Raw genomic sequence first — 19,325 nt, 5'->3', positions numbered from 1 at the left:
AAGAATGATGTAGACCCTTCGCATCTTCACGAGGGTTTATCTGCATCATAGATGCCCTCATGTAGGGTTCAGAGAGCCTGGGTGCCAACCGTAGAAATCCGCAGCTGCGTTGTATGCTTTGACGTTATATCCTCGTCTCTCCATATCCAAGTGACATTACGCCGTGTTCGAATGGTATCGCCTCGTCTGCTGATTGCATCGGTCCACCCCATGTCACCACACCCCTCCCATCCACCGAATATGAGCCTCCAACCTGCCATCTACATGCGCCTTCTCCAACCAGTTGTCCCCAAACCCCCTCATTCTTCCTGAGCATGACCTGGTTATAGCCATTCCTGGGATGCAGGACATGGCCCCAAGTAGCTATGCCCAGACCCCACAGCGCGTATAGTTCCCGGTCTTGGTCTACTACTACGTCTACATTCCAGGCCCCTCCGAGTTTTTTGACCCATTCTGTAGTTGCAGCAGGTGTGCAGTGCGATATTGCGACGAAGTGGATGGAAGTGTGCTTGTTTGCAAGGGTTCGCAGCGTGAGGAAGAGTTTCTCTGAGACTTTTGTAGCTATTAGTCCATGTCCATTCTTCCCTATTGTGTCCAATTACAGCCTGAGGATGGGTACTCACAAGGGCATCCGCAAAACCTCAGGAACAGCAGTATAGTCGGCCGTCCGTCGGCTGTAGGGAATTGTAACTTTGGATGGCTTTGTGCCCGGTCTCCTATGTTTGGTGGCTTGCGCACTGGGTTCTGCGGTGGTGGAGGCGTCGTCCAGGACTGTAGGGCTTTTGGTACTCCCCACTGTACATTTGCGAATGGGTTGGCGAAACCCGTGTCTCCTCCCTCGGCGCCATTTGTGTTTCCCTTCTTCGTGTTGCCATTCCCAAACAAGCCATCGGTTTTTGGTAGCGATACACCGCCCAGTCCGGCTTTTCGGAGAGCTATCTTTGTCCCCAGAGAACTGAACATGTTTGCTGATGTCGTTCAGCGGTCGTAATTCGGATATATCGATCTGGAGCCGATCTAGATTTCCCGACGATCGTGTATAGGCTAGGCCAGATTATGCCAGATTATGCAAAGGGTGGTACAAGTATTAAATGACTTAGAAGAGAAGCAGACCGAAGACGCTGTGGAGTGAAAGAGATGTGCAGGAGAAGTCTCGGTTGTGCCGACATAGTGCTGATCATGTAGCCACGACGCGTCGCGGACCTTGCAGCTGAAACGAAGGGCGTGGCACGGACGGTTGGGGGAGGCTGAGCGAAACAAAGCGGCTACCAGATTTTCGAGATCTGGTGATACACCCAGCAGTTTACATCCTATGCGATTCGATACGGGAATGAGCAAGATGATAGTATTAACCATTATTACCAAGGTACGATGATGCCCAGAACAACACGCTGTCGCGTGTCAGGACGCTAATACCCAGATAGGTAGCGCGGGGTAGGGATTAACTCCATTGATCGGCTCGCACATTCAACTATCAATGTACGCGTACCAAATGCATCGCTATATAACTACAAGTCTAAAAGGCGGTATCATCGTAAGCGGTAGTGACAGCAACACGCGTCGGGTATCCTATCGTACAGACGCTCCAAATCTCCACCAACGCCATTTCCATCCCGCTAAACCCTCAGTACTATTACATTACACCGACTATCGTGCCACAAACCATGGCGCTCATCGTTTATATGCAAAGATTGTCCTGCACTCAAGCAAGGTCTGGCGCTTCACACACTCTTGGACGATCTCTTCGTCTTCCCACCACCACTGCGGTTCGTCTTGAGCGTCGTCTACGAAGCTACCCCATATGTCCTTCCAGAAGGCACGGCCGATGATCATGGAAAGCTCTTCGTTCACATTGGCGGTATCCGAGTCGATAGCGCACGGTAGCGTCATGCTCTGGTTGTCTTCCTGAACGAGCATGTCGAACCCGGCAGCTGCTAGCCAACCGGGGACTAGCGAGCATGGCTTCGAGCATCTAAAGTCTCGCTCCAAGTTGACGGAAAGTCTATCCTCGATCCACGTTCGCATCAGCGGGCCCGCGGTCTTGCGTACCGGGGCGGCATCCATGATCCTGATCTCTAGGAAACCACCGGTAGCGAGCAGCTTGTGACATTCACTGAATAGTTCTGGTAATGTCGCAGAGGGTACCAGCGATGGCAACGTCGATGCTCTTATATGCGAGAAGTAGTCTTCTGGGTAAGGCAGTGGCACAGTACCAAACTTGCGCACCGTCAAGTAGGATACATTGCCCGGTAACTGGACACGTCGCTGGGGTTTGGTAGTAAGGAAGTGCACTGTTTGGGACGGATGCATTGCCGACAGTTGGTATACCTCAGCTGACGTCGACCGTTAGAGCTTGCACAGCAGCGTAACGCAAGGGCACAACATGGACTTACAGAGATTGCCGTAGAGTTCAAGGATCCTCCCGGTGTTACATTCGGGCTTCGGCAGAGTCCGTTCCTGACCCAAGTTCTGCATTTGGAATCCTGTCAACAGCCACAATTGTTTCTCGAGGACCAACTGTTCTACCATTAGCAAAGGTCCGTGCAGAATTATAACGTCGACACGCACCTCCTCATCAACGTCTCCGCCCGTGCTCCATTGCCAGTCTTCCTTCAGTCGATCCAGGATGACCTTGGGACCGGCTCCCTCCATTCTGCGGATAAAGCGTGCGAAACGACCGAGGTCCGGTGTGGCATTCTGGGCGACTGCGGCCTTCTTAGGGGTTGGACGCGACTGCAACTGTATTTCCGAAGGTACCCCTCTAGGAGTGAGACATTGCCATTGTGAGAGAGGCTTGCAGGAGACTTCGGAATTTGCGCCACTGCTCAATTTTGAGACATGTTTAGCCTCTCCCCGTCCTTTGTCCTCCTGGAAGCTGTCATGTAGCTCAAGCGCTTCAATTTTGGCAATTGCTTCGGTCTCAGCTGGCTGTGGCCATCTATAGACATTAAGCATAAAACTGGCAAAGGCAGGATTACTACTCACCCACTATCGACCCTCTTTGCCGCAGGCATTGAAATTGCCGCAGCACTTCCATCCTCAGGGGTCTCCGAACTGGCACGAGTTCTGCTCGTAACAAAAGATCTGGGACTGACGCGGCTTGCTTGCGTTGCATCATCACTGCTGTCAACTACCGGCGGAGTTCTCACCGAGCGCTTTCGGTCATCTGGATTATGTCTTCAGCACATGATCATGGCACGCTGGTGCTTGATGACTTACGTGAGACGCGCGATCTCGTGGAGTCTGTCTTTCGAGAGGGCTTTCCACCTTCCAGCTCCGGTACTTCATCTTGTTGCGGATGCAGAGAATCACCAGATGGAAGTTTCGCAGGAATAGTACCAGTGTATGTCCAGCTAGGGTGCAGCGCTGGATCCTTGAGCTTGTGCGTGCGGGTCAAGTCCAACTCAGCCGGCACGGTCTTCGCCGTTCTCTGGGAATCTGTGGTTTGTCCTGTTGATGGTCGTAGTATCCTTGGCTTTATACTCTTTGCCTTCTTCAGGCCTGACGACCACCATTGCTCACGGTCGGTGGAACCAGAGTTTGCCGAACTAGTGGAAGTTCGTGAAGTGTTGATGGAGTTTGACCTGATGGATCGCTCTTTGGTCTTTCGTTCCCTCCGCGCTCCAACAGTCTCCGCCTCTTGATCCAGTGGTAAGTCGGTCGCGAACATGTTTGATCACTGTGGCGAGTCTAGCGGGGTGCAGCGGGGCCACTATAAGTCGATCTTTCAAGGGGTGGGAGCGAATGATCGCCTGAAGGCTATCAAGCACTCGAGGCTAGCCGCACCTTTGGACGGAAAAGTAGTCAGGTACCTGGGTGGGTGGTGTCGCAGCCGTAAAGCGAGTTACACAACGGTCCCATGTTTCCGCGGCATCGAAACGCTGTCGCACCACTCGGACCGTGGCGTTATTGACCTTTTAAGACTACTATCAGGGCTTCCCTAATCCGAACTCATGCGCTAGCGCTCTGCCGTGCTTGGATTCACGGCGCAACACCACTCCGCGCACCGTGAGCTTTCGGGTTCTCATACACACTGCTGGGGAAAGATACACCTACACGTGGTATGAGCGTGCAAAGCAACGCCTCTTCCATCCGGATCTTCCCCGAAAAAGCAAACACTCGGGTTGTACAGCAAGTGCGACTGGCTGGCTTATCGGGCTCTCTTTTCCAATTCTCGGTGTCTCCGCCCGAGGTCTTGCAGAACCGCTTGTGGCTGGCCACGATTCGCACATGCCAACATGACGGCTGCTAGGTTGAATAACCGATATGATGCCGCCAACCTTGACTTGCTCCCGCGGGCTACGAACTACAAACCCAATTGGACTGACGATCACAGCTGATCCGTTTGATCAGTGCTGTGGGAACAGAGAAGGACACCGGTACCATGGACAAAACAAGCTGCAGGGCCGCTGAACCAGCAGGGCGGCGTGAACTGTAAGCCATCTGCCCGTAGTTGCTGTCCGTGTCGTCAGAAGGAATCGGCAAGGGAGAGGCACAAGGTTCTACTAAAGCTTTTAGTCGCCCCGTCATTTTGCTGCACATGCGGGAGGGGCACCAGACATCATCCCTTTGGCCAGTCAAGATGCAGCTTGATCGACATCGGGCGTGCCTGACTAGCGTAAGCTAGGCTCCCCGGCCCCTGACTCGCTTCCGTCAAGCCACCAGAGTACGAGCCTAGACTGCCACACTCGAGCACGCTGCACGAGTCTCCGCTCCAGCTGCACGACAACGCTCCTGCCGCCGTTCAATTCACTTGTACCACGCTTGCGGCGGCCGTCTTAGGTTGTCATGCCGTCACTCCGTCCAAGAGCTTCTTAGGGCGTGCTTTTTACCCAGCCGCGTCCCATGCCTACCCTCGCCGTCGCCGCCCATCCCTTACGGCTGATATCACTTCGCCTCGAGTGTCTCTGATGTTTAGCACAGCTCGCCCTGTCGTTGATACTTTCTATTGCATTCCTGCAGGACCCTTTGCTTATGGCCCCACCTTAAGCGATCGCATTGGCGATTGATCAATACCATATACCTTTTCGTTCCGAATCGTTCATGTTTGCTTATACTGGACGTGCGTGACACAAATATAGTCGACGCAGGGCTACCTGTTGCAGATCACTGCATCTCTTATACTGAAGATTGAAACCCCCAACTGGTGGCCAACCTCACGTCTGCAACATGGAGTCCATACGTTCCTCAATCCATTCGTTCAACGTCAACGTCGGCCGGTCGACTTTCGGCAGGATATTTCGTCTCTCCGGCTGTGGGCATGTATGTTTGACGACAGTTGTAGTAATATCTTGGACATGACTGACTGTCTTCACAGAAAGATGAGATCCTGCATACGAAGTTCACCACCGAAGTGCGGGCAGGACTTACGTCCTTCTTCACAATGGCATACATCATCGCGGTCAATGTAAAGTTCTCGAAGCATTATGCCTCGCAATATACTAATAAGCTTAGGCTACTATACTCGCTGATACAGGCGGTAATTGCGTGTGCAATGATGCCACAGACCCTCTGTGCTTGACGAACACGGAATACCTCATTTGCAAGCAGGGTAGGAAACATCCATACTCTCAACAACTTCAGCTGATCCGAGCTCAGATTTGAACCGCAACCTTATCACTGCCACAGCGGCCGTAGCTGGCTTCAGCTCTTTCCTCTTTGGATTCTTCACCAACATGCCCGTGTGTCTTGCACCCGGTATGGGCCTCAACGCATACTTCGCCTACCAGATCGTCGGCTTCCATGGCCAAGGTCTCATTTCCTACAACCTTGCGCTCACTGCCGTCTTTGCAGAGGGCTTCATATTCATCTTCTTGTCATTGATCGGCATGCGACAATGGCTCGTCAAGATCATACCAGTATCGCTCAAGATCGCCGCGGCATGTGGTATAGGACTCTTTCTTGCAGAAGTCGGACTGAGCAACAACGCGGGCATTGGTGCCATTGCGGGCTCAAAGAGCACCCCACTTGATATCGCGGGGTGTCCTGATCAATACAAGGATGAGTTTGGCTCATGCACAAGTCACAAGATGACTTCACCTACTGTAGGTCATATGATGCCGGCTCGTCAAACATTGCTAATAGGTTTGGCAGATGTGGCTAGGCATCCTTGGTGGTGGTATCTTGACAGCCTACTTGATGACATACAAGGTCAAGAGCGCCATGATTCTAGCTATCCTGCTTGTATCAATCATTTCATGGCCGTGAGTTGCTATCAGCTATTTCAGTCAAGCGCAGTCGACTAACATGTTTACAGACGAGGCACCTCGGTCACTTTCTTCCCCTACACTGAGGTCGGCGATAACCGATTCGAATTCTTCAAGAAGGTCGTCGACTTCCATCCCATCAACCGCACACTGAATGCCCTTGACTGGAACGTCAACGCAGCGCCTGGCCATTTCGCACTCGCTCTTTTCACTTTCTTATATGTTGACATTATCGACTGCACAGCTACGCTCTATTCCATGGCACGTTTCTCTGGAGTGGTGGACGCAGAGACTGGAGACTTTCCGCGATCAACGATAGCCTATTGCACAGACGCTTTCTGCATCTCCATGGGTGCACTTCTCGGCTGTTCACCCGTCACAGCCTTTATCGAGAGTGGAGCAGGAATTGCAGAGGGCGGGAAAACAGGACTGACTGCCATGACCTGTGGCCTGTGCTTCCTCATTTCCATGTTCTTCGCACCCATCTTCGCTTCAATCCCGCCATGGGCTACTGGAAGCACTTTGGTTCTCGTAAGTCACCTGGTACCACCTCCAAGATGCTAGCGTTAACGCAAATATAGGTCGGTTGCCTGATGATGCGACAAATTTCCTCCATCAACTGGCGATACATCGGCGACGCCGTTCCAGCCTTCGTAACCGTAATGTTCATCCCATTCGGATACAGCGCAGCTTACGGTCTTATTGCGGGCTTGATGGTGTACACGGCGCTCAACGGCATGATCTATTTGACAAAGCTTATATCGGGCGGATACATTGTTCCCGATGACGAAGATCATCGTGAATACTGGACTAGTAAGTTTCATCGCATCCTGCATGCCATCTCGCCGCACTTTCCCATTATCAGATACCAGCCGCTAACCGAAGAACCCAGTCAAACCCGCCGGCAGACTCCCCTGGTTCATCTCCGCATCTCAGAACCTTGCAGATCGCGTGCGGGGAAACGACAGGAGACAAAAGTCCCCTGATGCGCTCTCCATCCGAAGCACGGAGTCGGAGTGGAAGTACCACGATCGCATTGGCTCGAACGGATCGAATCGCGAGCTCGACTCCGTCGTCATACAAGCCTTGCCCACTGATCCTCGCCGAGAGAAGGTTTTCAGGTCCATGGGGAGATGACGGCGACTGTGATTGGCAGGGGAAATATTTTGTTGATTTAAAGTTTCGCGCTTGTGAAATGAAATACCACGAGTCATTTAACATTGCGTTCGAGCTATTGTTGTCTGCCCATGCCGTTAGTTCGATATCATGGCATTTGATCTCCTTGACAACTGACAAAATCCACATTGAGCACTGGTTCGAGGTCGATGCATCCTGCACGTATGGGGGTGGTATCAACTTTGGCTCACGATCTCTGGGCCGGGTCAACGCCTTCGCTCAACTTTTGGTTCGGGTCCGCGGCATTGATACTAGTCCAACCTTGCTCCAACCCTCCAACTTTCTCTCCCCAACCTCACACCAGGCGACAAGAAGCAAGAAAGCAGCACTTTTCCAGCCAGGGAAACTCAGCGAGACACTAAGCAGTCTCTCTGAGATCGTCTCGCTGCTTTCTTGCTTTTTTACTTCTAGCCGTACCTGCCACGAAATCGAGATCTACAAACTCTAAGGTTGGCGCACCGCCTTCTGGGCCTTCCGAGCCGCAGATTCGCAAGCTGCACGGCTGGGGTGCAGATCGCTGCCCGGTCAGAAGGGCCATGCGGCGGCACTTGACGCGTAAGTAGGAGCACTACCGGTTGTCTAACAACAGTCCGCAACCGAGCGTGCATTGTGCGGTCATCGAATGTGTAGACGCGCCTTTATCGATAGCATCCCAAAAGCAAGTCCATGCCGACAATTCTGCCCATCTCTATAACGCCTCTCGTGTCTCTGAAGAAAACGAATTGTAGCTCACCCTTTCTCAGAATAGCACAGACGTGTTTGACTCGCATCAACGTTGATGCTCTGGACTTTGGTACGGGTATGCGGCATCAGTACCCAGCGCAACGACAGAGATCACATTTCTTTTTATAAGGCTGAAAAAGACAGTGTATGACATCTCGGCAAGTAAGCATAAGCCTGCCTCGCTTCCAACCATCGTCGTCCTCCCAAAGTGGAACTTCTCCACACCCATCACAGAAGCCCGACCTAATCCTAGAGAGTGTATAGCGACCTCTCCTCGTACCCACTCTCGCTTCCACAACACCAATTCGCGTCTGCACGTCTTTCTTTTCCCTTATCTCAACTCAACACAGCATGCCACCATCGGCCTGCCACACAGAGCCAGTAACGTAGCTCGCGTCGCTGCTAAGCAGGAACTGGATTATTTTCGCTATCTCAATAGGGTCGGCGCGTCGGCCGAGCACGGCGTTGTTCGGGAGTTGGAATCCAAGTTCAGTATCGAGGGCGTCCATGAGGGGTGTGTTGACAAAGCCTCTAAAGTAGTGTCAGCGTCAGCGACCGGCTCTCCTCCAGTGGCACCAATGCGCGCGCAAACGACCTTAGAGAACACGGAGAGAATTCCATTGAGTGGTGGAAAGAAGAACTTACGGTGCGATGGCGTTAATGCGGATTCCAGTCCGCTCCTGCTCCCTTGCAGCAGCTTTTGTGAGCCCAACGACGGCATGCTTCGAGGCGCAATAGACTGAGCAGTTTTGCTTGCCGACAAGCCCAGTTATCGACGCCGCGTTCACGATCGATCCACCTGGCACACCTGGACTTGCGACGCGCATGTTGCGCAGCTCGGCTGACATGCAGTTGAATGTGCCTTGGACGTTGACTGCGAAGACGGCCTCGTAGTCGGCGGTGTCGAAATTTGCAGCAGTTTCGAGGCGACCTGAGATACCTGCGAGGTTCACTGCGCCTGCATTATGCTCGTGTCAGTCAAGGCACTCATGCAGACGTCTAATTCCGCAAGCACATTCATGCCTTGAAGACAGGACGTTGGCATACCATCGATTTGCTTCAACCCAAACCTCGTCGGCGCATGCGCCAGCCAATGCTCTACCTCTTCCCTAACTGTAACGTCCACTTTCGCCCATATCGCACTCGCCCCAAGCTCTTTCGCAAGCTGCGACACTGCTTCTTCGTTCTTGTCCCCGAGGGCGACCTTTGCGCCGCTTGCAACCAGCAGTGTAGCCGTCGCACGTCCGATACCTGACCCAGCCCCGGAAATAGCAAAGAGCTGCCCCTTGATACTATAGGAGGGTCCGGACTGCTTCTGGTTCAGCTCTTTCTCTTCGCCTGGCATGTTGCGATCAGATGATGATGATGATCGTTTGCAATTGAGAGTGCGACTGGGAAGGCGATAGGAATGTGCGCGGTTGCGAGGCTGGAGAAGAGGCTGGGACGACGATATCGTAGCGGGTTCTGTCTGTAGGTATAGCTGTTGATTGGAAACGTGCGAGATGATGTGATGACCTTGGCGATAGGTATATCTGTTGACGTTCGTCGGCGTCTATTGACGCACGAGAAGCTGTGAAGTGTGGTGGGATGCTCGGCAGCATTTGCGCCTTCAAGTGCCTGGATATGTATGGGCAGGCGCCATGCGGTATGTTGCAGCACGACATCCTGTGTCGAGCGGCGGTGACGATGCATACTCTTATGCACTGCAAGTGTGGTGGGCTCAAGGCTTGATTGGGCAGTCTCATGCAGGTCGAGAACTCCAGCCGCCGTGCTATACCGTTGAATGGGTTGTGTGAGAGCCTCGACAAGTAGGAATCAAGAGCACGTTCGTGCCGGTTGTCACGATGCGACTTGGCTGTCATATCATGGCTGTCTCACGTAAGCCAAAAAGCTCCTTGTAGGGCTTACAACTCCATTCAAGGAAAGAACTGAACAGGTGCGTTGCCGTCTACGTCAGTATGCATGCCGATATTTAAGAGGATCTAAAACAATGTAAACTTCTAAGAGGTTAATGCTCGGTTTCTCTCTTGTGTGAGGTGACAACAGCATCTTAAGGCTTCCTGAGTCACTCTTCCACCATTCGTGCCAGATTCCGCAACCTCTGACATTGAGTACGATAATTTTTGGCATTTCTTCCGCATACGACCACAGGCCAAGGATAAACACTGGATCCCGTTCGCTCTCCACACGTTAAGCCTTTGACCGGCGAACTAGTAGTCAGGTGGGTGACCACTGGCGAATAATCGCTGTTGTATGTTTTTTGACGTTTTATTCGTGATCCCTCAATCAACATGCATCCTTTATAGAAAGGAAATGTGGCATCATTAGTACGCAAAAACGATGTTCTTCGACTGCCAGGTGATGGTTGGAGTGCTAGATCGTTGTGGGTACGAGAGCGGGTTGCCAACAATACCAAGGGATGGAAATAAGACGAGACCCAAGCGTGATCAAAATACCATTGCTCTGAATTTGTACCCCAAATGCTATGCATACCCTTCTCCTTCTATCCATCTTCCAACCTAAACCCCAACACTCGCACACCAAAACTCCGCCACACAAACCGTCGTCTCACCACTCCCACCCACAACCCCACCCCCAAAACGGAACGTACTCGTCCCATCTCTAAAGCACACAAACTCCTCTTTTGTTCCCCCATTCCCAGCCAACGTTGCCGACCCAGCTAGTTCGCTCTTCGCAAACGTATCAGCACTCTGGCTGATCTTCGATTCAAAGACTCCAGATTCAAGGTCTACGCGTCGCGTGAAGCCGGCCCATTGGATAGCGCGCGAGGAGGAGACGGTGCCGATGTCGGTGGGGGAGGTGCTGGAGGCGGGGCCAGAGTAGAGGATGGCGGAGGAGAGGGTGGAGTCTGAGAGGAGGGAGCGGGTTGTGCAGGTGCTGAGGTAGATGTTATGGGGTGTGCCGATGGGGGTGCTGGTCGTGATGGTGAGGAGGGAGGATAAAGCGATGAGGAGCGGGGTGGGAAGATGCATTGTGAGTGAGGTTTGTTGGAGTGAACAGTAGGGTGAAGTGGAAGTAGAGCAACACCGCACAGTACGGTTACTACGAACAAAAGTAGGATAGATACCCTTCAGGCCAGTCGAATAAACAGGGCATCTGCAAGACAGGGCCTGTAGTATATACTCCACCTCATTCTCACACCTACCTCATAGTCTCGGATACCCTTTTGCTCCCTCGTATAACCATATCCCCAAAGATAGAACTCTACCAATGCGTTTTCATCTATGCTTCATATAGAGCCTCGTATTGTAACCGGGAGACGGGTAGAAGAGGCTCAACAAGTATGTATTTAGCCTACCGATCCAGCACTATACGTTGCATGCGACATGCGAGGTTGTATACAGGCAATACCAACTGCATGGTAAGCCACCCCTGCTGCGTCAACGACCGGCTGCGAGTTTCGGCAAGCGACCGGCGGTCCGGAGCGAAGGGATGGGTCGACCGATTGCACATTTTGTAGTCGTGATAGATGAGCCTAGTTTGAAGGCCGCATAGTCGTAGTTGTGGGAAGTGTAGAACGAGACGTTTGGTGAAAACTTGATAATCGTGTGGCATTACAAAAACATCCACACGCCGATGCATGACAGCTAGTCCAGTAAGCCCGCAGCAAGCGCCTCCATATCCTCCAGCGTCTCCGGCTCCTCCACTCTATGCGCCGCCTTGGCCTTCTTCTTCCTCCTCTTCTCAGTCTTCTCCTCATCCTCAGAATCAGACTGGAACCACTTCTTCTGCTTCTTTGGCTGCTCTTCTTGTTCTTCGTCTTCCTCGTCACTGTATTCTGCATCCGCCCTGAAGTTTGCCAAAAGGTCCTCACCAGGATCAGGAAGCTCGACTCCCGCATCGTCACTATCGTCATCAGCTTCGCCAGCCAACTTGGCCCTCTCTTTTTCTTTGCGTTTGAGCAACTTCTCCTTCCTCTTCGCCTTCGCAGTCGCTTTGTCCTCGACATCGGCGGCCTGGACGACTTCTCGTGTTGCTTCGATGAACTTCTGGCGTTGCTCTTCTGGTAGACCCTTGGCGCGCCACTGCTCTTCGTCTTCGAGTTCGTAGATTTCGTGCGGGTTGCCGTCGTCGTCGTAAACAAGCTTCTTTCCCTTGTCCATGAGTTTTGTAAGCTTCTTCTTGGACTGAAGAAGTTTCTCGCGGCGGTTGCTGTCGACAACGATGGGCTGGGATGCACCAGCAATGTGAACAAGGCGACCACCTGGTGGAACCTCGGGAGCCTTCTCCGCGTCAGTATCGTCGGCATCATCGTCCGCTGGAATTCGTCGTTTGACGGCCATGAAGTCGTCGTCGGCTGCGTTGTTGGTCGCTCCAACACCACTGAATGCGTCTGCTGGGGTTTCTTCATCTCCATCCCTGACCAGTTTCCGATAATGTTCTCCCAAAACATCCTGGTTCTTGCGCTCGAACATGCGGTCATACTTGGTTCGCACAGGTTTGTCTGCCTTGGGAGTCTCTTCAGCATCCGAAGAATCCGAAACTTCGATCATTTGTCTTGATGCTTGCTTCTTCTGTCTGCTGTTGTCATCCTTCAAGAACTTGATCTTTGGCGCTCCTGGCAGACCCAAGCTAGCGGCGTATGCTTCCAGATTGTAGTCTTTGAGCTTGAAGACTTCCTTGTCTTTCTGTAGATATATCGACTTGACGTGCGTCATGAAGGCCTTTTGGCCAAGGTACTTCAGAGCTGGATCCTGGAAGCACATGTTCTGTAGCTGGTCCTTGATTGACTGACGCTTCTTCTGGCGCACGTTGATCATCTCGACGGGCACCCTCTTGGCCTCCAGACGCTTCAGCATACCCTCCTCTTCGCTCGGTGCTAAAAATAGCACTCCTCGTCCCTCTCGATTGTATCGTGCTGTTCGACCGACGCGGTGGATGTAGGTATCAACGTCGTCGGGGCAGTCGACCTGTATTACAAAATCGACTGCTGGGAAATCCAGTCCTCGGGCTGCGACGTCTGTAGCAAACAGGCAGGAATGCTTCGCCGCGGAGAATTTTGCCGTTGTGTCAAGTCGAGCTCCCTGCTTTTGACGACCGTGAATGTGGAGCAGCGGTATACCAGGCTGCATATGACGGAAAGACTCGTAGACAAATCGGACAGTCTTTGCAGATGAAAAGAAGCAGAGAATCTTCGACTTCTTGCTCGCTTGTATGAAACTCCAGAGGGTGTCCAGCTTCTCTTCGATGGGGCAGACGATGTAGTTTTGCGTAAGGCCCTTTGGAGTTGCGCTCTTGTCTTCGGCGTGTACAGATACGTATTCGGGGTCTTGGAGGCTCAAGCGCGCAAGGTCGGACACCTTCTTTGATTGGGTAGCCGAGAAGAGCAGCGTCTGTCTGTCCTTGGGAAGGTATTCGACAATTGCGTCCACGTCGCGCTGGAAGCCCATGTCAAGGATCCGATCCGCCTCGTCCAGCACCAACATCTTCAGGTCGTCCACACTAAAGGCAGCTGTTTGCGACAAGTGCTGCAACATGCGACCGGGTGTTGCGACGACTATGTTCATCTTGGTCAGAGCCTCCCTCTCATCCTGCAAGCTCTTTCCTCCAATGAGCAGACCCGCCGCAAACATATGTCCATGCCGGCCGATCTTGCGCAGGACATCGAATATCTGGATCGCGAGTTCTCGAGTTGGAGATAAGATCAAGGCGCCCAAGCCGGCGTCGGGGCCAATGTGCTGCAAGCGGTACAGGTTCTCTAGGACGGGGATGATGAAGGAGAGTGTCTTTCCGCTACCCGTCTTTGCAGCACCGAGGATGTCGTGTCCCTGTAGAGCTAAGGGTATGGCTTTGGCTTGGACGTCGGTCATAACGGCGAAATGCGACGACTTGAGGCCTTGCTTGGTCGGGTCGGAGAGCGGGAGGTCGGTGAAGTCTTTGTAGTTGCCATGTTTGGGGTCCTGCATATAGAGTCAGCTCATTGCGCTCCATGTCCCATGTATGCCTGCGCGTTCATACCAGTTGCTGGACGGCCTGCTCCAGCTTCTCCACATCCACATCATCGCGCTTCCTCTTCTGGAGATTCTCCCTCTTCTTGGGCTTGAAAGGCCGCGTGCGACCAGTGATTCCAGATGCGACCATGTCGGCGCGATATCGAGTCTTCGGCTTGCTTCGGTGTTGATGTAGACTGGCGCATCGCGAGAGAACTTTTTGGTGGAGAACTTTCGGCCTCGCTGGGTCCGTGCGCTTCGCCGCGGGGATTCACGCATTCACGCGCCATCGGATCGCGAGCTGCTACTTTCACTTTCACTCTCACCAACGCCACCGGACAGGGCTTAGTGCGACGTGCAGAACGTCTTGTTCTTTTTCCGACCTCCAATCGACTATACACCACATCATCTACGCTCGACTCCAAACAACACGTCTACATTTCACCATGGCGGACGAGGATATCGATGCCCAGCTCGCAGGTCTCGGCAAGGAACTTGACAAGGACGCTGAGATAGACCGTAAGTCGAAACCTATGCTCATTTCTTACTATGCAGCGACTTGAACTAACAAATCCAGGCATCCGCAGCGTCTTCAGTCTCGACGCCTACGCCGTCCTCGGCCTGCAACCCGGTGTCCCCGAATCCGACATCAAGAAAGTCTACCGCGCCAAATCCCTCCTCATCCATCCCGACAAGACCAAGAACGAGCTCGCCCCCGATGCCTTCGACCGCCTCAAGAAAGCCCAGACCGTCCTCCTCGACGAGAAGCTGCGCGCCGAACTGGACGAGAACATTGCCGATGCGCGCATGCTGCTCATGCGGGAGAAGAAGCTCACAGCCGACGATGAAGAGACACGTGGTGAGGAGTTTGCAAAAGAGTGGAGGCAAAAGGTCATCTGGGTGATTCGAGACAACGAAATGAGGAAGCAGAGGCAACAGAAGGCTGCGATGAGAGAAGAGGGACGTGCACAGAGGAAGGAAGATGAGGAGATCAAGGAGCGCAAGAGGAAAAGGGAGCAAGACGAAGCATGGGAGAAGACCAGGGATACGCGCATCAACAGCTGGAGGGAGTTTGCACAGGGAAAGAAACCAGAGGCCGCTGATGGTACAAAGAAGAAGAAGAAGGTCAAGGCTCTGGGATGAGCGTCTCCAGTGCCTCTCCCGTATCCGGCATTCTAGAGTCGCTGTCCCAGAGGCGGTAGCGATTACAGATGCCCAGAGTCCAGCGCTCTGCTGCATGCGCCCGGTTATCTCGAAGGTCAGCAGCCGGCAACCTTCACCCATACTTTCATAACCAAGATACCCATTTGTTCTTACCACTGCATACACAATAAACACCCTGCACTATTCACCTCAATCTGCGCACGTCATGTTGAATGAATCTCGCCCCCAACGTCCTCATCTCGGCTGCCACCCTATCTCGCATTCCGCCTCGCCTGGTAGGTTGGAATGCGCGAACAGCGTGTTCGTCGCCAGCATTAAGGTTTCGCCAAACTGCAGTAGCTGTTTCACATATCGAGACTTATAGCACTACAAGCGCCACGGGCCGTGGATCTACATGCTCTGGACAACCTCATTTCACATTGCACTTTGATCGGATACTCTGGACAAGGAGAATAGGGTGGAGGAAGGACTCAAAGATCCCGTTTCTTCTTCTCATATCCATATTCTTAACAAACAACCATGAACTTCACAATAGCCAGCAGGTTCTGCGCTATACATATCCAAGTTCCATCCCATCCTCTGCAACATTCAAGAAACCAAATGCGGGTATATCCTCCACATGGCCTAGCAGCCAATACTTTCCCAACCGAAAAACCCCCACTCCACCCATAACTATAACTATCTTTAGAGCTTGTAGCCAAACTGCTTTCGCTCGTAATGCGTGGTATATACAGATTCACATATATACTTCCGGACTTGTATCCGGGCCTCTCTTGTCGAAAGAGAGTGTGGTACCGAGGTGGATGGTGATGAGGTGGACCAAGAATAGAAATGTAGTTTGAACCATACGCGACTGTTGTTGTCCTTGTAATCTGCCGTGGTGTTTGTCGTCGGTTGAGAGTTCCGACTTGTGCGTATAGATATAGTGGTGGTCTGGCGGCTGACGTGTTGCTCTGTCTTCCGCTCCTTCTGGTCTTTCACGCGAATCCATGTCTTGCCCTCGGGCCCAAATTGGCCCCCATCGCTACTCCGCCGCCCAATAGGAAACGACAAGCAATCCCACTACTCTCACTCACGGACATACAGCTCGCGCGTAAGCGTATTTACTATACAAATGAGGCGGGAAAGCGACTCAGAACCCAGCCCCGGGTTGACGATGAAACACCAACGCGAGGGCACGGATCAACAGTGGTACAAGCCGTGAACGCACCGTACGACGAGTTCTTCGATAAGAACCGCAAGGACCCGCCCACAAAAGCAACTCTTACGAAGGGAGAAGACGAGAACATGCACAACAACGCTGTCAGGACCAAACGAGGTTTCCAAGCCACCCATCGCCGTAGCGACGAGGAATATGCAACGTAATCGGAACTGAAGCAGAAGCCAAGGCCAAACGGTAACGTAACGCACGTCAAGCAATGCTAATCGCGACGAAGACAAGAGCAGCGATATCGATCGAAAGAGCAGGATGACGAGCGCGCTGTCATATGCAAGAGACGACAAATGGACAAAATCCCAAGATATGGCTTGTTACGACAAAACATCGCAGAAGAAAAAGACAAGAGTGGGTAACTAACGCCTAAAGATGCAAGACAGCAAACAACGACTACCGCAGGCAAATGCAACTCAAGAAGCGATGAAGACGACGAGATATCGTGAGGAAAGCAATTGTTGTATCAGGTCCCATGTCGTTCGTCCCGTCAGTGTGCAACATGCGCCATTCCCGCTCCGTTCGCAAAGCGCCGAGTTTCAGTTTCAGTCGGACAAGGGAACCCGACTGTCGGTACCCTTCGAACTTCTACCGCCAGCCACGAGCCAGCCAACCTGGTGGAACACACATGATCCCTTCTTCTCGCGCGAACCGCAATGACCCCGCTGCACGTCCCCAGTTCAATCTTTCTCACACCAGCCGACTCGTCTCAGGAACGGGAACGCATTGCAACGTCAATCAACCGACCTCCTCCTGGCTTTGACGACTTGACTTGTCTGGTCTAGTCGAGCACCTCATGTATATTCAACCGCCGCCGCTTGCCCATGTCAGGCGACTCGGGCCTTCGCTGCTCGGCGCTACTGGACGGTGAGTCGTGCGGTCGCACACGCTCGCGTTCGCGTTCCGCAGCGCTTGTTTCGACGTGGAGTGGGGAACCAAGCGGCGCGGGACCTGTCCGAATGGGCGGCAGATGGAGGCCTTCGAGACGAGGAGGCCGGTTGAGCTCGCGGAGAGGTTCGGATGTTGCTGCTGGGGGGCGCGCTGGTTGTGCGTAGGGCGAGGGGTATGCGCTGCTGGTGGGTTGTGGCGGGACTTGGTATGTCGAGAAGTAGCCTGATTCTGGACCTGCGGTGGGAGAGTAGCCGTACGAGGGGCTGCTCTTGTAAGAGCTTGGACTGAATGTGGGGAGGGACGTGCGGATGGAAGAGATGTTGATGAAGGGCGAGTTTGGTCCAGAGCTTGTCGTTGAAGCTCGACGCTCTTGATGCGGCGTGAATTGCGAGACTGCTGTCGGTGCAGACATGGTCTGAGAGGTATGTCGCGATGCTGATGGCGCTAACTGCTGCGTTAGAAGAGTCGGTCCTGCGTGGCGCGGTGGTGAGCACACGACGAGCGTTACGAAGTACAGAGACGTCCTGGCAAGCCGGATCTGGACCGACAGCGACTGGTACTGTCCACTCGTCGGCAGACGAAAGCTGAGGTACATGGGCCGGTTCGTGTACCCCTGGGTAACATGGTCAATGTCCTGATCTACGATCGAGTCCATCACCGCGCGCATGGGATCTTGTCCGACCGGGGTGATGGGCGCCATGTACGTCGGCTCACGTTCATCACGCTCATCGCGCAAGTCGTTTCGCAGCTTCTGCATGCTCTCGTTCTGCCGCGCTTCCAGAAGCTCGCCAAGATGCTTGCCCCTGATGTCTCCGAGGAACGATACGAGGTCCGCGAAAGCCTGGTTTGCTTTTTGTATCACCAAGTCCAAATTTAGGTAAACGACAGGCAGCTTTTGGTACGCCAAATTCGGTCCCACACCGTAGGGAGGTGCCTGCACTCCGCTGTAGTCACCCACGCTGTTGGGGGCGTCCCGGGGCGCAGACGCAGCTGAATGGAGCTCCTTCTGGTGCGCAGTACTCTCCAGACTTCGTTGAGGTTCGAAGGATCGATATTGCTGAGATACTGGATAAGGCGCTTGATGAGCGTGAGGTTCGGAGGTAGGTGGCGCTCCTATGAGCTGGCTAGGTGGTCTTCCGTCGTCGGATCTAGTGAACTCTCTGTCGTCTCTCAATCGTGGCCTTCCTCTCTTTTTGTGCTGCACATCTTTGCATGTGTCCTGTTTGATGCGTTAGATCACTCGCCAGAGTTTGACTTCGCGCCGCAAAAACTAACCTGCTTTCCAGAAGCGACGCAACGGCCACATGGGCGTTGGACGTCGCAGCTGAGATGTGCCTTCTTGCAATTAACACAAGCTGACGCAACGTGCGCTTTCGTGCGTCTGGCTGGCTTCGTCGGTCTTGACGGTGGTGGTGCAATCATTGCGCCTTGCTGCACCATCGGGCCTCCATGCTGGACTCCAGCATAAGGGGGCAGGCCGGCGTTCTGATAGCCATAACCGTAGTTATGCGGCATGGCATGAGGGTAAGATTGGTGCTCGTGAGCACGTCCGGGTTGGTAATGGAGTCCTTGACCCCTGTGCTGGGGTTCTCCGGGATAAAGTGGCCGCTGTAGGGGAAGAGCATGCGCTCCCGACGTAGACCGCGGATCGTACAACGATGGTAGAGTCGGCGGTTGAGTCAGGCTATCCTGTCTCTGAGATGATCCCGGGGGAGGATAAGAGAGGCGCGCAGATTCAAGCTGTGCTGTTCGACGAGACGGGGAATGAGATTCTGACATGGGCGGAGACGGGTAGCCCTGGTGCTCAGCCCTGTTAGGACTGAACTTCGACCGGAACTTGGCAAGGCCGTCTTCAGGTTCTGAAGGCCGCCCGAATGGCGTGGTAAGGAGTGAGGTCGGACCAGGTAAAGCCAGGCTCTGCATAGTTTGACCACCACACGCTCAAACGCCGCGTCAGCAGCAGGAGCACAATAATTAGAGGTAACGCCGGAGCGAACAAGTGGG

General features: G+C 53.3%; 8 protein-coding genes across 8 annotated transcripts; 2 read left to right on the top strand and 6 right to left on the bottom strand.

Moving 5' to 3' along the window:
- Window positions 1-68: 68 nt before the first annotated feature.
- Window positions 69-1,344, bottom strand: BKA58DRAFT_41554 (uncharacterized protein). Its single transcript, XM_046172562.1, has 2 exons — window positions 624-1,344; window positions 69-552 (listed from the first exon to the last, which is right to left on the bottom strand). Exons 1-2 carry the CDS (start codon window positions 961-963, stop codon window positions 125-127), a joined length of 768 nt encoding a protein of 255 aa, XP_046021322.1. The 5' UTR covers window positions 964-1,344; the 3' UTR covers window positions 69-124.
- Window positions 1,345-1,671: 327 nt separating this feature from the next.
- BKA58DRAFT_414273 (uncharacterized protein) lies at window positions 1,672-3,670 on the bottom strand (the record flags this gene model as incomplete). Its single annotated transcript, XM_046172475.1, has 5 exons — window positions 1,672-2,333; window positions 2,394-2,517; window positions 2,569-2,938; window positions 2,986-3,166; window positions 3,220-3,670. 5 exons carry the CDS (start codon window positions 3,668-3,670, stop codon window positions 1,672-1,674), a joined length of 1,788 nt encoding a protein of 595 aa, XP_046021321.1.
- Window positions 3,671-4,856: 1,186 nt separating this feature from the next.
- Window positions 4,857-7,437, top strand: BKA58DRAFT_41560 (permease family-domain-containing protein). Its single transcript, XM_046172564.1, has 8 exons — window positions 4,857-5,262; window positions 5,318-5,407; window positions 5,455-5,551; window positions 5,599-6,044; window positions 6,094-6,203; window positions 6,257-6,737; window positions 6,788-7,019; window positions 7,099-7,437. The coding sequence occupies exons 1-8, from the start codon at window positions 5,170-5,172 to the stop codon at window positions 7,341-7,343; spliced, it is 1,794 nt and encodes a 597-aa protein (XP_046021320.1). The 5' UTR covers window positions 4,857-5,169; the 3' UTR covers window positions 7,344-7,437.
- Window positions 7,438-8,218: 781 nt separating this feature from the next.
- BKA58DRAFT_41631 (uncharacterized protein) lies at window positions 8,219-9,597 on the bottom strand. The gene is made up of 3 exons (XM_046172585.1): window positions 9,153-9,597; window positions 8,751-9,063; window positions 8,219-8,636 (listed from the first exon to the last, which is right to left on the bottom strand). The coding sequence occupies exons 1-3, from the start codon at window positions 9,448-9,450 to the stop codon at window positions 8,447-8,449; spliced, it is 801 nt and encodes a 266-aa protein (XP_046021319.1). The 5' UTR covers window positions 9,451-9,597; the 3' UTR covers window positions 8,219-8,446.
- A 664-nt stretch (window positions 9,598-10,261) lies between these two features.
- On the bottom strand, window positions 10,262-11,253 carry BKA58DRAFT_41544 (uncharacterized protein). Its single transcript, XM_046172552.1, has one exon. The coding sequence runs from the start codon at window positions 11,096-11,098 to the stop codon at window positions 10,625-10,627; it is 474 nt and encodes a 157-aa protein (XP_046021318.1). The 5' UTR covers window positions 11,099-11,253; the 3' UTR covers window positions 10,262-10,624.
- A 396-nt stretch (window positions 11,254-11,649) lies between these two features.
- On the bottom strand, window positions 11,650-14,311 carry BKA58DRAFT_41542 (P-loop containing nucleoside triphosphate hydrolase protein). Its single transcript, XM_046172546.1, has 2 exons — window positions 14,085-14,311; window positions 11,650-14,026 (listed from the first exon to the last, which is right to left on the bottom strand). The coding sequence occupies exons 1-2, from the start codon at window positions 14,205-14,207 to the stop codon at window positions 11,714-11,716; spliced, it is 2,436 nt and encodes an 811-aa protein (XP_046021317.1). The 5' UTR covers window positions 14,208-14,311; the 3' UTR covers window positions 11,650-11,713.
- Window positions 14,312-14,371: 60 nt separating this feature from the next.
- On the top strand, window positions 14,372-15,675 carry BKA58DRAFT_392358 (uncharacterized protein). Its single transcript, XM_046170999.1, has 2 exons — window positions 14,372-14,575; window positions 14,634-15,675. Exons 1-2 carry the CDS (start codon window positions 14,503-14,505, stop codon window positions 15,197-15,199), a joined length of 639 nt encoding a protein of 212 aa, XP_046021316.1. The 5' UTR covers window positions 14,372-14,502; the 3' UTR covers window positions 15,200-15,675.
- Window positions 15,676-17,211: 1,536 nt separating this feature from the next.
- On the bottom strand, window positions 17,212-19,100 carry BKA58DRAFT_323514 (uncharacterized protein; the record flags this gene model as incomplete). Its single annotated transcript, XM_046167918.1, has 2 exons — window positions 17,212-18,441; window positions 18,597-19,100. 2 exons carry the CDS (start codon window positions 19,098-19,100, stop codon window positions 17,212-17,214), a joined length of 1,734 nt encoding a protein of 577 aa, XP_046021315.1.
- Window positions 19,101-19,325: the final 225 nt, after the last annotated feature.

The sequence above is a fragment of the Alternaria rosae genome (genome assembly GCF_020736505.1).
Source record: "Alternaria rosae strain MPI-PUGE-AT-0040 chromosome Unknown BKA58scaffold_10, whole genome shotgun sequence".
NCBI lineage: Eukaryota > Fungi > Ascomycota > Dothideomycetes > Pleosporales > Pleosporaceae > Alternaria > Alternaria rosae.
This window is presented reverse-complemented; position numbering and strand designations above follow the sequence as displayed.

Coding starts and splice junctions, on each gene's coding strand:
- BKA58DRAFT_41631 (XM_046172585.1), bottom strand. CDS start 9,450: ATGCCAGGCGAAGAGAAAGAGCTGAACCAGAAGCAGTCCGGACCCTCC. Junction 9,064..9,152: donor TGGGTTGAAGCAAATCGATG/GTATGCCAACGT, acceptor AGCATAATGCAG/GCGCAGTGAACCTCGCAGGT. Junction 8,637..8,750: donor CGCATTAACGCCATCGCACC/GTAAGTTCTTCT, acceptor ACACTACTTTAG/AGGCTTTGTCAACACACCCC.
- BKA58DRAFT_41544 (XM_046172552.1), bottom strand. CDS start 11,098: ATGCATCTTCCCACCCCGCTCCTCATCGCTTTATCCTCCCTCCTCACC.
- BKA58DRAFT_41542 (XM_046172546.1), bottom strand. CDS start 14,207: ATGGTCGCATCTGGAATCACTGGTCGCACGCGGCCTTTCAAGCCCAAG. Junction 14,027..14,084: donor AGCAGGCCGTCCAGCAACTG/GTATGAACGCGC, acceptor CTCTATATGCAG/GACCCCAAACATGGCAACTA.
- BKA58DRAFT_392358 (XM_046170999.1), top strand. CDS start 14,503: ATGGCGGACGAGGATATCGATGCCCAGCTCGCAGGTCTCGGCAAGGAA. Junction 14,576..14,633: donor CAAGGACGCTGAGATAGACC/GTAAGTCGAAAC, acceptor TAACAAATCCAG/GCATCCGCAGCGTCTTCAGT.
- BKA58DRAFT_41560 (XM_046172564.1), top strand. CDS start 5,170: ATGGAGTCCATACGTTCCTCAATCCATTCGTTCAACGTCAACGTCGGC. Junction 5,408..5,454: donor CATACATCATCGCGGTCAAT/GTAAAGTTCTCG, acceptor TAATAAGCTTAG/GCTACTATACTCGCTGATAC. Junction 6,045..6,093: donor ACAAGATGACTTCACCTACT/GTAGGTCATATG, acceptor TAGGTTTGGCAG/ATGTGGCTAGGCATCCTTGG.
- BKA58DRAFT_41554 (XM_046172562.1), bottom strand. CDS start 963: ATGTTCAGTTCTCTGGGGACAAAGATAGCTCTCCGAAAAGCCGGACTG. Junction 553..623: donor GAGGTTTTGCGGATGCCCTT/GTGAGTACCCAT, acceptor TAGCTACAAAAG/TCTCAGAGAAACTCTTCCTC.